The 17,776-nt window shown below is 34.0% G+C and overlaps 1 protein-coding gene across 2 annotated transcripts in view; it reads right to left on the reverse strand.

Moving 5' to 3' along the window:
- The window catches only part of LOC127837759 (signal transducer and activator of transcription 5B-like), a 58,663-nt gene that overhangs the window by 18,005 nt on the left and 22,882 nt on the right, over positions 1-17,776 (reverse strand). The window contains exons 3-10 of one of the 2 annotated variants that reach the window (XM_052365110.1): positions 15,151-15,281; positions 10,597-10,735; positions 8,660-8,752; positions 8,008-8,082; positions 7,041-7,134; positions 3,984-4,159; positions 3,438-3,586; positions 2,313-2,459 (exon numbers count right to left, since the gene is read on the reverse strand). In XM_052365110.1, the coding sequence (XP_052221070.1) occupies positions 2,313-2,459; positions 3,438-3,586; positions 3,984-4,159; positions 7,041-7,134; positions 8,008-8,082; positions 8,660-8,752; positions 10,597-10,735; positions 15,151-15,281 (1,004 nt within the window). The remainder of the gene's footprint in view (positions 1-2,312; positions 2,460-3,437; positions 3,587-3,983; positions 4,160-7,040; positions 7,135-8,007; positions 8,083-8,659; positions 8,753-10,596; positions 10,736-15,150; positions 15,282-17,776) is intronic. The other variant, XM_052365111.1, reaches the window with a different exon arrangement.

Here is a 17,776-nt window from a genome sequence, read left to right on the forward strand (position 1 = left end):
GCCTTTTCTTAGAAAAGTCGATCTGAAAGAGTGAAACTAGGGACAATCACTAACTGAGTTTGTTAGCCAAAAGCCTTGGCTTCGTGAAAAGTTAAGGAAGGTATATTGTATAATCTTTTAAACAGATACTGTTGATAAATAAATATATATTTTCGTTCAGAAGAAGTATACTACCAGGATCAACGAAATTAGGGTTTTATACAAATGTAAATATTTTCTTCTGTTACACGGATTCATTTACAAAAAGACATGTACACTGCTAAGAAAAACCCATTATTATGATCAGATTAGTTTGTACAGCACATACACACAATTCGTAGTTCTGCAACTAATACAATACATCATTGGCATTCACTTCACTGACTTATGGTTATTTAACAAGTGTTGTTTATATTCAAGCAGAGCTCCAGATAAGGGTCGTATTTTCGTAATTACGAATTATTTTCAAGTCCGTTACGTATTTATTTTAAAATCTTGTCGTACCATTAAGAATTTCAAAATCAAGTTACGAATATTATTTTTATATCGGATCGTATCGATTTTTATAGAGTTCTTTTCGTGTATTAAAGATCTTTGCGGTGCTTATATAGAATGGTTATCGGGTTTGTATAACAAAGCGCATTTTTTCCAATAAAAGCTGCGTATACAGTCTATCTGTCAAAATAAAATGGCGGCGCACAGAGAACGTCCTAAAAAACTGCAAAGCGTCCGAAAACACGCTTTTAACATATTGTACGCAAAGTGAGCCAAACTTAAATGTTAAGAAAGACATTATAGAAAAGATCTTATACGATGTTAATTGTTCAGTTGCCGACACAGTCGGAAAAGCTAAACAAAAACGCGACACAAAAACGCGACACGACGGGTCCTAACTTAAACACACAAAAAAAAACATTGAACGAGTGGAAGGGACAAGTCCCGTGGCTAATCGTTGAAAAGATTGAAGGGGAGATCCGTTTTTATTGTGAAATATGTAAAAATTCATCTAAGGCATACAATCTAAGATCAGTTTGGGCATATGAAGGTAGTTGAAAAATAACATTTATAATACTGAAAAGACACTGTTGAACTCGCATAAATAAAGTTGCTAGTTGCTTTATTTTGATTTATTTTGCATGAAAATAACCATTATTATTTATTTTTAGATCATTTAGAAAAAAATAAGAATTATTTTCCAAAACTTAGTAGTAACGTTAAGAATAAAATTCTTTTTGAAAATCTGGTAGTAATTTAAGAATTTCACAAAACCTTATCTGGAGCTCTATCAAGAGAATTTAAGAAATGCAAAAATAAAATGTTGACATCAATATCATTTATATTCACTTAAAATTTAAGAAATTTCTGAAGTCCCTGAATATCTAATATAAAGATATTTTCACATAATTATTTTATAACATAAACATTTAATAAAAAATATCTTCTCACTTACTTAGCAGAATACATAAGTTTTGCCTGTAATTTTCAATTCTTATTTTTTCTTTATTTCAACGAAGAGTTTTCAATTGAAAGCAACCTTAGAACAAGTTCACAAAACAAATGTTAACCAACGAGCAAATTTGTTGAATTGATATCCCCCGCCAAATACAAAAACAAGAAGAGATTGCCAAGCAATATTGTCCCCTACCGGTGAAACTCCACCATTGTCAGAATCTTTTTTTTATACATTTGTTGCCATAGCAACCAGAATTATTGACGTAGGAACAAAATGAAATGACATGCATAATCTCCATATTGCCATCTATCCACGTTTCAAGTTTCATGAAAAATATGAAGAACTTTTAAAGTTATCGCAGGATCCAGAAAAGTGTGACAGACAGACTGACTGATGGACAGAGCGCAAACCATAAGTCCCCTCCAGTTTCACGGGTAGGGGACAACAAAGGGCAATTACTCTTCTTTCAGAAAATTTAAGGTTAAGGCACGTCTCCTCATTGATATATATACATCCATGAAGTTTCATGAAATCTTATATAGTTTCTTAGATATAGCCCTAAAAAGTTTGTGAGAATGGACTGACGGACAACACCAAAACTATATCCCTCCGCCTTTGGCATGTGGATAATAATTGTGTCATTAACCCATTTATGCCTAGCGTCTACAAAAAAGGCCTTGGCAAACAGCGTAGACCCAGATGAGACGCCGCATGATGCGGCGTCTCATCAGAGTCTGCGCTGTTTGCTTAAAGGAATTTCTGTAAGAAATATTCTAAATATAGAAATAAATATATTAGACACCCCTAATTTTGGAAAGAAATTGATCCAATTAAGAAGGATAGGAGAGTCCACTCGGCATTAATGGGTTAATATGTATACCTGCACAGCAAGTCTTTCAGATCATTGGTGAGCCTGGCCCTCAACTGGTTCAGCTGCTGTGCAGCCCTGGTATCATCTAGAACATTCTCAAGTCTGGGCCAGGTGTAAATCAGAATCTGATGGACAAATTGGCCAATCCGAGCACACCTGAAATATTCAAAATGTATTATATATATATTTGTTTCATCTATAATCCCACATACACTATATCAGAATAAGCGAACATGCTCTCTGGTGATAAACAGACCAAGGCATACATTCATGAGCTTCGTTATGTTTATCAGAAACATAAATCTAGTTCCAACTTTAAGTGGTGTTGTTTTTTTTATAACGAGCATCATAGTTTGATATGACATCATATTGAACAAGAGCTGTGTTTGTGAAACACAATGCCCCCTACTGCGCAGCTTTGAAACTATATATTTGACCTTTGACCTTGAAGGATGACCTTCACCTTTCACCACTCAAAATGTGCAGCTCCATGAGATACACATGCATGCCAAAATATCAAGTTGCTATCATGAATAATGCAAACGTTATGACCAAGGTTAAAGTTTTGGGACAGAATGACAGACCTACAGAATGACAGACAGGCATGCCAAAAACAATATACCCCCAATCATTCAATCTAGGGGCATAAAAACATAGCGTTATAATAAATTTTAAAGTGCTATCATTAAAAGATGCTCTTCAAATAGAGGAAGGATAAGCTTTTATGATGAGTTGAATTAAAAGTTGACTTAAGTAATAAGGTTAAAGTAGAGAATAGATATTAATGCCAAACATGCCAGCATGTGACCAGTTATGGTGTCCGAATAACGACCAGTAAACGGTTCGATGCCCACTGTAAGATCATTCTTAAGATAAGCCAAAATACATCATGTACTGGTTCTAACCAGGCAACGGACTGGAGAGCATTTCAATAAGGATTTAGCTTTGAGTGAAATCAAGCTTAAAAATTTAAATCTATAACCTATGCAATTACTCTATCAGCTACTCAAGTTTTTTTGAAGTTTATAAATAACCATGGTCAATTCTTCAGTGATGCACATTAACATACACCCAATGAAAGTGGGGTAAAACAAATGCCACAATAACTGTGCAGCCATTAAGAAATATTTTTACCATTTAGAGACAGTCTCCAGGTCCGGTTTGGCATAAAGCTCTGCATATTGCAGCTTCATTTGATCTTTCCATTGGTCCACCCTGACAAGTAACTCCTGTTTGAATTTTCCAAACTGCTCAAACAGGCCGCTGACTTGCTTCGAACACTCCTGTGAGGATATAAATAGGATATAGAATGGCCTCTATCATACATATTGAGCTGTGCTCTGTGAAAAGGGGGTTTAAAGCATGTGCGTAAAGTGTCGTCCCAGATTAGGGGCAATACTTTTCCCTTTTATGATATTTCCTGTTTTAAAAAAGTCTCTTGTTATTAAGATCTAGTTTAGGCGAAAAGTGTCGTCCCTGATTAGCCTGTGCGGACTGCACTGGCATATATCTGGGATGAGACTTCACGCAATTGCATTTAACCCACTTTTCACAGAGTGCAGCTCATATATAAAACAATTTTCTAAATTCCATATTTTAAATTTCCAATACTTCGCAACACAATAACTTATTACCCATATATAAAAGATGCACAACATAAGACAACTTAGAGGCACATACACTTTTGAGAGTTGTGATTTCATTGCCCTTCTTGATAAGCTCTTGTTGAATGTTCTTTATCTGTGTCTTCACATTCTCCTGTGTTTGTGAGTTCACTTTCTGTGTTTGTTTGCCACCTTTCAGCACTTTTTCAATATCTGAAATATTTGAGGTACACACGTTTCTGCAGTGCTCCACTGAAAGGAACAAGTATCAGATGAGAATGTATATTTGCCATTCTGATCTTCTGGTCTACAACATACCTTTCACAGCTGTCATGTATGCACATCGTTTATTATTGAAGCTTGAAGTAGAAAGCAGTAACAGTTTAGGTAGAGAAAACATACCATGGTTCCCAATATACGATTTTACACTATGAACTTTTTATAACAGAATAAACTTCACTCAAATTTAATGCAAAGAAAGTTGCTTTGAAAAAAAAACAGAAACAAATATAATTTTCAAGAAGTTTCAACTTTTTGAAGAGACACTTATTTTAAAGCACTCTTAGTCTCATTTTATGAGCAATTTTGCCGTTGTTATACCGGTATAATTATATTATCATTTTTCTGATACCAAGAATGCCAACAAATGCACTTTAAACCTTATATGATGTATGTTTGTACTGATTGGTGGACTACTTCTAAGACCATCATAATAAATTAATAATTATACCTCTCCAAATATGGCCGATTTAGGTACTGCATCAGTGCATAGGATGTTGTTTTTGTTACAAAGACAATGTAGTTTAGTTTGCATATGGAAAAACAATTAAGTTCAGTTAGTTCTGGTTACCATAACTTTAAGTGTCACTTTTTATGATTTTTGACTGGCGCGACTTTATATGTCAATACTTTATAAACTGTACTCTGAAGTTTCTTTACCTAAAGTTCAGTATGTGTTTTGTGGATCTAATATTCTATTTTTAAGTGTGTTTTATAACTTTATAATTAATACACAAATCCTATTCATGTAAATTTCAGACTTCAATTGATGTTCCTGCAGGACAAAATCAATGTCTGTGGCAAGTTCATTGAGCAGCTTACAAGATTCATCGATAATCAGCAGGAAGTTTTCAAGAAATTTACTTGCCAGGAAAGGGCAATCAATATGCAGACGCAGATAAAGTAATTGTGTTTTTGTTGTTTTCTTAACCTGAAACCCAGTACTCAGTGACCTTAACATTTGGTCTTGAAAACATAATCATTATAAATAAAAATTATAATTTTTCCATTAAATTTCCTACTTTTTCAAATTAAAATTACTAGCATTACAAAAGATACAAATATTGTTAGCAAAATGGTGTATACAGTATTTTCTAAGCATTCTATTATTTATGTGTGTTCACTGAAATATACCTTCATGATAGTTGCCCATTATGAATTATGTAAATTGCACGGTTTTAGGAATACGAAGCCATTTAAATTGTGACTGATTTTATTACTATATTTGTTTAAAGAATTCAATCTGACAGTAAATATTTACAATTAAGCTTTCATAATAAGTCTGGACCTAGCTAGTTAATTATAACGACAGCTGTAAGTGATTTCAAGCACATAGGGACAGAGGGTTTAGAAAAACAGTCTCATTGTGACCTTTGAAATTATTTTTTTGAAAAATCATCTTTTTGTGGGGGATTGATGAACATTTGAAATTTATTTCAGTTGGGTGATGACGGCAAGCTTTGTTAACATCTTTCAGTGTTAAGGTTGAAAATTTTACTTGAATAGATTATTATATTTGGAATAAATAATCACATGGATTTGGGAATGAAATTGCACAAATGTTGACCTTTATGAAGCAGCCTTGTTCCTGGCATGAAAAGAGCAATGACAAATACTAAAATATCCTCCTTATTTGTGTCAGAATGCTAGGTGGGCCTATTCACCCTTTCAGTGCTGGAACCAAATTTTGAAGGCCTTTCCAAACAGTTTGGATCCAGATGAGACGCCACAGAACGTGGCGTCTCATCAGGATCCAAACTGTTTGCTCTTCTGATAGTATTCTTTGAAAAAAAATGGAAGAAAATGCTAATTTTAGAAATTCAGCAGACGCCATTTTAGCGGACGACAAATTTCCCAGCATGCAAAGGGTTAATTAGCTTCAGTAAGAGAGGTAGCAACTACAGGTAATAATACCTACTGTTCTGGTATAAAGCTGGGATATATAGCTGCTACTGGATATACTGGTATCTCACTAGTTTTTTAATGATTAAAATGACATTTTCGGCCAACAAATTTCAAATATGTAAAACTCAAAATCTTTTTGTACATGATTGTTGAACTTCTTGCAATAACCTTACTAGACATTTGAGATCATATTTCCATAGCTCCCTTGATTTGAAATCATGTAAAAACAACTTACAAATCTGTTGATGCATCCTTCATATTAAGCCAGTTTGTTGAATTAAATGTTAATTATTTTTTTTATTTTAAGTTGTAATGCAAGCATGGTTTGAAAAATTCGTTACAAAAATTGAATCTTAAGATTTCATGTCAAGGTGGAATTGAAGTGTAGACTTTGTATACATCTAACACCCCTTATTGAAATACATATAGGAACATTTTCTTTCATGAAAATGTACCGGTAAAACAAGCGATGTGTTTGTGAAACACTGTCCCCATATATTTGACCTTTGACCTTGAAGGATGACCTTGACCTTTCACCACTCAAAATGTGCAGCTCCATGAGATACACATGCATGCTAAATATCAAGTTGCTATCTTCAATATTGCAAAAGTGTACATTAAATTAGGAATTTTGACCCATATATTGGACCTTTGCTATCTTCAATATTGCAAAATTATGGCAAATGTTAAAGTTGGAGCAAACAAACGCACAAACCAACCAACCAACAGACAGGGCAAAAACAATATGTCCCCCACTATAGTGGTGGGGGACATAAAAATAATTTTTTTTGGTTATGAAAAAAAAAATGGCCAAGGGCTAAGAAATGTTTTATAGCCCCCTTGGCTACAAAGACGAAAACTTATATTTGCGGACACTGCGACTGCTTTATGACACATTCTTAAAAAGGGGCATATAAATTATGAATATTTTTGTGTGTTTAAATTGTACCACAGAGTCTGGTCTCCAAAGTGTCTTTCTTTTCCTGTAACGAATGATACGAGTCAATGCTTTCTTGAAGCTTTCCAAGTGTCACATCAAAACTCTGAAATAAAATATACTTTAATGAGGGTGATGGTTACCATGAATCACTCATCTGAATTTACCTTGGGATACAAAGGTTACTTTAGATGGGAGGCTTTTTTTTAAGTATTCACTATGTTTAGTAAGGAAAACAGGTTACCAGAAGGTGGGACAACTTTTACTATAGACAAGATTCAAATAAATTACAAAATTATGTTATGTTACATTAACATACCAAACCTCGGGCATGGCCAGTTGATACCAGTGATAAAATTTAAACAAACTTTTTAGAGGACATATATATAAAGTTACACACAAAATATTTAACCCCTGACCCTTGTTTGGAAATAAACAAAGATTTTTAAAGTTATCATGTTTTAACTCTATTGCTAGCTGTAGTGCACTGGAGAAAGATATCAAACTTTGAAAGAGGGTCACTCAGGAAAAATTCCAACAAAGTTTCAGACAAATCTGCAAAGCGTTTTCAGAGACATTTTTTAAGCAAATTGTTGACAACAGACAACACATGTCTGACAAATGCCACCCACCACAATAGATCATCATGAGCAATTGGAATTAAAATAGTAAACTAAAAACAAAAATTTTAATTTAACCTAGAACATTTAATGTTAAAGTTTACATTTTTTCTGATTATCACCCCTTTAGCCTCCTTTGCCACCAACTGTTGCACATTATTTAATATAATATGTGGATTTCATCGGAGCCCTGTCAAGCAAAATGGGTCTCATAACATAATCAGCCAGTGTAAGCATTGCGCAGTCTGGTCAGGAGCTACATAAGAACAAGACTATAATAAGCTTGTAATGTACGGGTTCCAAAGAATATTACTGAATATTTAATTATTACACATTAAGAATTACAATCTTGCACTTACTGATTTCAGGTCGTCCAGACTTTTGAAATCCGTCTCTAGATTATCACACTGTGGGACTTCTTGTAACTCACACAGCTTAAAAACATCAAAACAGCTGTCAAGTGGTAAATTGTATCAATAATAATAATAATAACAGTTGAACAGTGTTAGTGCTTAGTTGTTGAGACATGATAAAATTGTTCAAAATAGGCAAGTTTGAATAACATACGTGATCTCTGTTATACTTCTAATACAGATTACAGTGGGACTAGTGGGTAACAATATATCTAGAACAATTTACACGGAAAGACCAAAGGATACATGTAAAACAAAAACGTAAATATATATCACCCCTTTAGTATGAAGATTAACATAAAGCCATACCGATTTTAGAGGTTTCTAAATCCAACCTAATTTAATACCCAGTGGCTTTTTTATGAATGTTCAGAAGATGCCTTGAGTATGCAATCATCTTAAAACCAAAACAGTCTGCAAGTAACTTGAAGTCTGTTCAGGTTGTAGTCTGTGTGCTGCTCATCCATAACTTAGTGGTGAAAATGAAACCTTTGAAGCTTGAATCTAGTCAAAAAGGTCTTAAATTTAATTAGATTTTTTAAGGGACTACAAACATGTCAAAGCGGGTATATGAGAGGTAAAGGGATACATCACTCACTGTGGTTGTTTCCATCTCATATGTACTCTCGATCAGCGCGTGCTCATTTTCGATGCAGGCAATTGATGTATCCACATAGGATCCATCCCTCACCTTAAACCAAAATGGAATTAATTAATGAGCAGGAAAATGGTGTGCCTTATATAGGTCAGTAAAACTGGGCAATAATTCATAAAGCTCCTAATGCAAATTTTAACTAAGTACTTAGTGAAAACTTAAGATCACATTTTTTAAACCAAAACAAATTCAAGGCATACAAGATGAGGATTGCGACACTATTGAACCTTATAACCTGGGCCAGTATTCATAAAGATCCAGATATAAATCTTAATTTAGGTTGCACTTAAGTGAATATCTAAGATAAACATTTTTGACAAGAAGTCCAAGGATTTCTGCAAACAACAGACCAAACAAATATTCTTGATAGAAATATAGAAATAAATATACTAGACATGCCTAATTTTGGAAATAAATTGATCCAATTTAGGATGGGAGAGTCCACAAGGCTTAAATGGGTTAAATATAATTTCCTTAAGTTTATACTTAGGAGCTTGGTAAATACATCCAAAGAGTTATGCATCAAGCCCTTTTAGTGTGACTAAACAATAGATTTAAATAAACAAAAGTTACTATCAAGGATATTTCAGCAGATTATTCAAGTTCATTACATGATTTCAAATCAACAAACCTAGCACACAACGATTTCAAATGGTCAACACAGTTATTGAATAAAGTTAAATATGTACCAAAGATTATTACTTAAAAATGTTTTGTATGTGTTGTCCATAAAAGACATTTGATTCATAAACAAGACCAAGCAAAGTATCTGCAGCTATATATCCCAACTTCATACCAGAACACCAGTTACTAGTTATAACTAGTCACTATCTCTACCATTAAAGCTGGTCAATAGGAACATATAATACTTTGACACAAAGTAGGAGGCAATATTTTGACCTTTTGATATTTGACCTTGACCTTTACATTTACATGCAAGTAACAAGGCTGGTTCATAAAGGTAAACATTTGTACTTCTTTATTTGAAAATCTTCGTGTTTATTTATTTCAAATATTAAAGTCTATTAAAGCACAGTTTTGAACCTTAACAACAAGAGATGTATATAAAGCATGACTATGCACCCAACTTGAATAAATTGTAAATGGACTTCAATCAACAACAGTTACATATAACTGCAGTAAAAAAATCACTATAAAGGTGATTAAACTGAAAGATGTTTCTCTTTAAACCCCATGGGCTAATCAGGATTAAATGCTTGAACGTATTAACAGATGCTGCATGCTGGTACTAGGCAAGACTTCAAGTACAAAAACTTGATTGTAAATATTTACTGCTTAAATTCAGTGAAAATATACATAACATCATTTACATTTTAAATGTCTTCCCTATTTCCAAAACCATGCTATTCAACATGGAACATTATGGGCAAAAAGCAAGCTATGAATATTTTTTTATCTTGTGAAATGCTATCTTGTAACTTAAATTGAAAAAGGGAGGATGTTAAAAGGAAACAAGAGATGTGTTTGTCAGAAACACAATGCCCCCTACTGTGACGCTTTGATACATGTTTTCTGACTTTCGACCTTGAAGGATGACCTTGACCTTTCACCACTCAAAATGTGCAGCTCCATGAGATACACATGCATGCCAAATATTAAGTTGCTATGTGAAGGGACATAGAAGTCATGAGCATTTTTCGAAAACCTTAACGCGAAACCTAAACGCAAAGTGTGACGGAAGGACGGACAGACGCTCTGATCCCTATATTCCCTCTCCCGGGGGCATAAAAATAAACATGTTTATATCAAACGATAATGTCATAAATGAATACCAAGTGTTTCGGTCTTAGCGTGGTGGGATTCTTGTTAAAAACTAAACAAAACAACGTTAAAACAAACAAACAACACGATTATATCACCTGGGTCTGTACATTTTTTGCCATGTCCAGAAGATTATATTTCTTGAAGACTTCCTGCTGCTTATCAATGAATGCGTGCAGCTGGTCCATGAACGTGTTACAAAAATTGACTTTGTCTTGCTGGGATAACACTTGCAACCTGGAATACGCATTGCCAATAGACTAATAATTTACAAAACACATGCTGAACTTGTTTTTACTTAAGCAAAAAGACCTTGGTTTCCTGACAAAATTAACATCCTTCGTACTTTTCCTAAGTCTGCCACATTTTGGAGGTATTTTGATGATGAATTTTAAAGTTGTCCGAAGATCCGCACAAACATTTTCATAACTCATATAACTTCATGATATAAGGTTCAAGATGCATTTGCTGGCATGATTTAGATACACTTTTATATATTGGGATTAGAAAAATTATAACCGATTATTAACGGCCTAAATGCTGTAAATAAACAAGAGCACCGCATAACGGGTGCCACGCTCGGCTGCCAAAGCTTATTAGATTTTTGTTGTTTTTTAGAGGTAACAGTGACCTTGACTTTTGACCTAGTGACCCAAAATGGGTGTGGCGTGTAGATCTCATCAAGGTGCATCTACATATGAAGTTTCAAAGTTGTAGGTGGAAGCACTTTGATTTTAGAGCCAATGTAAAGGTTTTATCAAGAGGCCGGCAGACGGCAGACGTCGGACGACGAGCAGGCTATGACAATACCTCGGGTTTTCTCTGAAAACAGCCTCGCTAAAGACACAAAAGAGGGCTTAAATATGCCGCCTCTCTTAAATAAGTTTAAACTTCTTGGAAACAAAATTTGACCATGTAATCTGTTTTTCATTTTAAACCAAACACACACCCATTGTTCATTTGGAGTGAATTGTCTACTGCTTAATTGAAGATCGGTTACCATGGTATTTTTTTCTTCTTAAATGTGACTGCTGTTCTTTATACAAGCTTCAATAATAAGAAGTACAATAGTCATGTAGTTTGTGGTGATAATGGTTAGAGCTGCAACGATTCGATCCGATTCATCGAAATTCGATTCGAAATGCTTCGATTCGATTACGATACCAAACCTACCAAATTCGATTCGATTCTTTAACATATATACATATATATACATAGATACGTAAAGCGCGCTGTATTCTGCCTATTAATACAGGAAGGTGTAGGTTTTATCTTTACCTGTAATTACGACGCGCGCGATTGGTTGCTTATTACTTTAGTCATCCAATCAATAAGCCCGTTACGGTCTACTGTCGGAAAAAGCGTCAAAATGGCTGAACAAGTTTTTGCTGACAAATTGAAATTGTCAGATGCGCCTAAGAAGCTAAAATCAAAAGTGTGGCAGTATTTTGGGTTTCGGGATGGTAGCCCTACCGATAAAGCAAAGTGTAAGTCAGGCTCAACCACTAATCTAATGCAATATATGTCAAACGCAAACATAACGTTGATTTAGCAAGACTAAGACTAAGAGGTCGCACAAGTGCAACTACTCAAGTTAGTCAGAAAAGTAGTTATATTTCTGTTGGAGTTTTGTTAATTTTATTAGAGAATGTGATTTGTCCTACAGGTAACAGGTGATGCTGTCATGGCACAATGGTAGACATGCTTATAGCGGTTTTGGGTAAAAGTATAATAGTGATAATACTACCATTCAACTGATTGCAGATACGTTCTTATGATTATTTTTTTTACGATTGTGTAATCAACACAATCTTCTAGTCAGAAGTTTTTATATTAAAATTGAGTCCTGATTTGCTATTCTTGTTTATGTGTTTTATTGAAATCACATTTGAACAGAAATGTTTATTTTGAGGCATAAGAGTGAATATATGATAAAACTAGGTTTGAAGATGAATCGAATAAAAAAAAATCAGTATCGGAGTGTCTGAAATCAAAATCGAATCGAATCAAGCTGTTGGTGAATCGTTGCAGCTCTTATAATGGTGAAGTTCTTTAAATTACCAGTAATTCTTTTTTATTTCTAAGATAATTCACTCAAAAAGCTCTGCAAACAATGTCAGACTGCATGAGGTAACAAAGCAATGTGCATATCTTAGATCTCTGACAATGATTGATATGCCGGTAACAAAGCAATGTGCATATCTTAGATCTCTGACAATGATTGATATGCCGGTATGAATGAAATGTGCATATCTTAGATCTCTGACAATGATTGATATGCCGGTATGAATGAAATGTGCATATCTTAGATCTCTGACAATGATTGATATGCCGGTATGAATGAAATGTGCACTTATCTGCTTAAAATGAAGTTTTCCAAGCAACACAATTATTAATGTTATCAGGAATATGATATGGACCCCAAAAAATATGCAAGCCCACTATGATACAAAGGTTCCCTAGTGTGACATTTAGAGGTCATAGAAAAAACTAATAGATAAGCTATTAAATTATGTGTAATCAATTGATCAAGGCAAACAAATTGTCATTGTTGTGAAGTAATATGTCTGTAATGATTAAGATCAACAAAGCATTATGGCCAATTTCGAAATGCTTTTTTTGTTGGGGTGACAGATTTAGGACACTGGCAGATTCAAGCACAGCAACAGCACTCACAAATTGTACACAATTTCTTTTTAGGGTTATTGTTTCATCAATTGCTAAGTAAAAAGGTAAACAAAAGTAAATAAAATAAGATACAAGAGCTGTTAGAAGACTACGTTTCACTTTTCGAGTGCTTGACAGTATAATGGGGAAATTGTTCATATTCAATAAGGTCAAGGTAATATAGTTATATTCTAACTGGAAGAGGACCATAATTGAAACATATTGATCGCTTAAGTTTTATAGAAGTGGTACATTATAGAGGATTCTGAGTTCAGGTATATTTTCCACAATCTATTGAACATTTGCAAAGACATAAAACAAACTAATAATATTTCAAGTTTGATAGCAATAAGTGTGACTGTCTTTCAAAAATAAAATAAAATATTTGTGTTTTTTTTACCATGTTTCAAAAAAATAATTCTTTTTCAGGGTTTTTTTTAGCCCGATTTTATAGCCGAAATTCGGCTATGTTCCCAATCCCAAAAAGTATACTTTTTTCCCAAAATGTGGCAAAAAATTCCCAATTTCCAAAAAAAAAAAAAAAAAAAAAAAAATTTTTTTTTTTTTTTTTTTTTTTAAAGAAGTGTCTGCGTATTTTATCTCAATTTTAATTCAAGTACATCTAACAAAGTATTTTATGATTTTGTTCTTTTTAATTTAATCAAATGATTATAAAGTGTTATATCAAATTTAGTATTTCCCTAATTAGTGGACCGTACGTGTGGAAACAAAGGCTAATGAATTAATTTTCCCAATTTCATGAAAATGCTGATAAAATTCCCAATTCCAAAGCCATGGGCTATCTTCCCAAAAAGTGGAAAAAAAACCTGTTTTTGTGTGTGGGGGTGGAGAGGGGGAATAATGTGCGTGTGTGGTCATTTATTAGATGATATTATGATATTTCAAAAATAAGAAGGAAAAAAAGGAAAAAAATAATTATTTTTATTTGGGGGGGGGGGGGGTTCTGGGGTGGGGGCTGGTGGATGGTTTGGGTGGAGTCCATTGTGGTATGTAAGGTAAGTGTGGTAAGTGTTGAAAGAGCTGTGTTCGTGAAACACAATGCCCACTACTGCAACGCTTTGAAGCCATATATTTGACCTTTGACTTTGAAGGATGACCTTGACCTTTCACCATTCAAAATATGCAGCTCCATGAGATACGCATGCATGCCAAATATCAAGTTGCTATCTTCAATATTGCAAAAGTTATGACCAATGTGAATGTTTGTGGACAGACGCAATATATTTGACCTTTGACCTTGAAGGACGACCTTTACCTTTCACCACTCAAAATGTTCAAATTTATTTATTTGACATTGAGATTCAAGGTCATTCAAAGGTCAAGGTCAAATACAACTTGCCAGGTACAGTACCCTCATGATAGTCAGAAAGTATTTGAAGTTTGAATGCAATAGCCTTGATACTTTAGAAGTAAAGTGCATCTAAACACACAATTTAACAAAATATTCAAAGTAACTAAGTCAAAAAAGGGCCATAATTCCGTCAAAATGCCAACCAGAGTTATGCAACTTGTCCTGTACAGTCACCTTATGATAGTTAGCGAGTGTTCCAAGTCTGAAAGCAATAGCTATGATACTTTAGGAATAAAAAGGACCTAAACACAAAACTTAACCAAATGTACAATTTTCTAAGTATAAAAAGGGGCATAACTCTAAAAATAATGCTGACAGAGTTATGTTACTTAACATACACAGTTGTCTTGTTGCCATAAAGAAGTATTCCAAGTTTGAGTTAATTATCTTTGATAGTGTTAAAATTATTTGACTTTATAAAAAACTTTCACCAACGCCGACGGCTACGCCGGGGCGAGTAGTATAGCTCTCATTTTTCTTCGAAAAGTCGAGCTAAAAATGATATGTCAGTAAAATAATGGTTTCAGAAAAGTGGTTCCCTTTTATTATGGTTGATGTAAGTGTCTGGTTAGTAAAGCTGTTCGGTGTATGCTGCTAGAATAAAACAACTTACCTTGCTTTATAGCAACTTTGGTACCACTCATTCATATGAACACGAATGTCCATGTCAATCTGGTTTCCAGCAAGCATTGCAGTCCACTTTTTGTATAAAATCGAAACCTTCTCATCCTTACCATAATCCACCTGAAATGTTAAAAAATCTGAGATTTAATAAAAATTATTATAACAAAAGCATCGTGCAATAGGTGCCAATACTCAGCTGCAAGTGCAATTTTGAATAAATTGAAGGTTGTCAGAATTTATATTTTTAGATTTTTTTTAGAGGTCAAAGTGACCTTGACCTAGTGACCCAAAAATGGGTGTGGCATGTAGAACTCATCAAGGTGCAGCTACATATGAAGTTTCAAAGTTGTAGGTGGGAGCACTTCGATTTTAGAGCCAATGTTCAAAAGGTTAACAAAATGTTTAGGTTTTAGCACGACGCAGACAGCGGATGACACGACGAGCTGGCTATGACAATACCGGGTTTTCTCTGAAAATAGCCAAGCTCAAAATGGGTAATTTTCTCTTTTAGCAATTCATAGCAGTTAATGTCATGTAAAAAAAAACGTCCAACAAAAACAATCTCAGTCCTGAGGCATCCAAAAAAATAGCTTTATAATTCACACACTGTTGTTTTTTGGGGGTCAAATTAGGGGCTGAAATTTGTCTCAATTCATAATCTCAAAAAGTAGTTTTTTTCCCAAATGACTGCCTAAAATTCCATATTGAAGGTTTCCACACACACACAAAATCATACATTTTAAAATTGAGTTTATCTCCTTATCCAGATCATGATTTTTCTTAATTCATACGGCCCCGGCCACATTCACAAAATTGTGAAAAAACACCAGCACAGCAATGCATTAAGCAAAAGAACCTGAAGGAGTGATGCTTTGGCAAATGATATACTAGTATCACCCAGGGCCAGCAAAGTATCACGAGAGGCAGTCCCCCTTGAAAACATGTGGAAATTACACACATAAAGCGACTCATGGTATGTTAACAAATTGTTGTTTTCAAGCCAATTATTGCATTTCCCGTGGTGCTATATTTGTATATTTACTGGAAATAACATTGCTAGTAAAAGAACTGTTATGTAGAATCATATAGAATCACATAAAATATTATTATGCAATTTAATTGGTAACATTAAAGAGCAAAGTAAACATGTACATATATCCAATGTGTTGTACATATTTTTATGCTCCTATATATATATATATATATATATATATATATATATATGGGGAGCATATAGTTTCCAGTTTGGGGTTCCGTACTTACTTCCATACTTCCCTTACTTCTGTCACACTTTTGTTACAGTTTCTCATAGGGCCACGACTTTTTTTTTTATTGGTTTACAAAAATTATTTTGAAAATGGTCCATCGGGCGGTCGAAAAAAAAAAAAAAAAAAAAAACATCATTGGAAAAAAAAGTTAATACTAATAACATCAGAACAAAGACAACATATCTTTTATAACCTTAACACAGAGACAAAAAATCAAATTATGCAATAAAACACATCTATATCTTCAAATGAAATGAGTCCTAAAAGCACCTTTTGTAACATCAGGCAATTTTAAACACTCCGTTACATGACATGCGTTCTTCTCCCATTAAAACGAAAAACTGCGCTTCATTTCCATAATTCGATGCGCACCATTACGCAATGCGATGCCCGTTGCATAAATCTTATATAAGATAAACTACTCATACACAAATTACCTGGTATGTGTTTGCTCTTACTCGACTTATGAGATCGTGCATGAAAAAAAATCGAGGTAGATCGATCCATGCGTCGTCGCGGTAATGTTTGTCAAAGTTGTTGTTGTCATGAAAACTCGTTGATTTACAAAGCAAAACGTCTTATTTGAACTGACGCGAATTAATTTAATCATATTTGTCAACTTCGCTTTTGCTTTATTTTGATAATTTAATCCAAAGTTTAATGTTAGCAAGTGTTTTTGTTTACTGGAATTGTAAACAAGGAGTCAGTTAAAGTCTTCCGAAAATGTGCAGCCTGTGTGAATTGACAGTTTGACGTCATCAAAGGAAAGCCGCTTTCTGTCGGAAGCAATAAAGCGACAAATTTCGCGCCGAAAAAATTGGCTTCCTTTGTCTAGCAATCAACATGCCGAACCAATCGTGTGTTTGTTTCTCAATTGCAATCCTCCAATTTAATAAAAGCACGTGCATAGCTCCGCCTTCGAATCTTTTGCAGAGAACGGAGGCGGAGTTTAACTGTTAATTGAGCAAGTGTTTTACGCAAGTTGAGTTCCGATTTGCCGAAATTACTCGGCCCTAAGCATTGAAACAAAATTCCTAAACACATATATCGTAAATAATGGCAGTGTTTTATTGGATTATTTATACTAATTATCAAATACTTTTTATCTACTATAATATCGGGTTTGTTTAATATAATTAACATGTTAAACAATATAGTTGCGTCACAGACTCGGAAATAAATTTTGATGGGGTCAACATTTTACTGACGCTGATTTTCTTATTGTCTGTAATTTTTACCCGAAATAAATTTTGAGAAGTGCCCATAAAAGGACTGGTACATAATGTGTCACATTGAAAAATATCCCGATCTCTGCAATATATGTGAACCAATCGGTGATTGTACGTA

This window comes from Dreissena polymorpha, chromosome 7, assembly GCF_020536995.1.
Source record: "Dreissena polymorpha isolate Duluth1 chromosome 7, UMN_Dpol_1.0, whole genome shotgun sequence".
Classification (NCBI taxonomy): Eukaryota; Metazoa; Mollusca; class Bivalvia; order Myida; family Dreissenidae; genus Dreissena; species Dreissena polymorpha.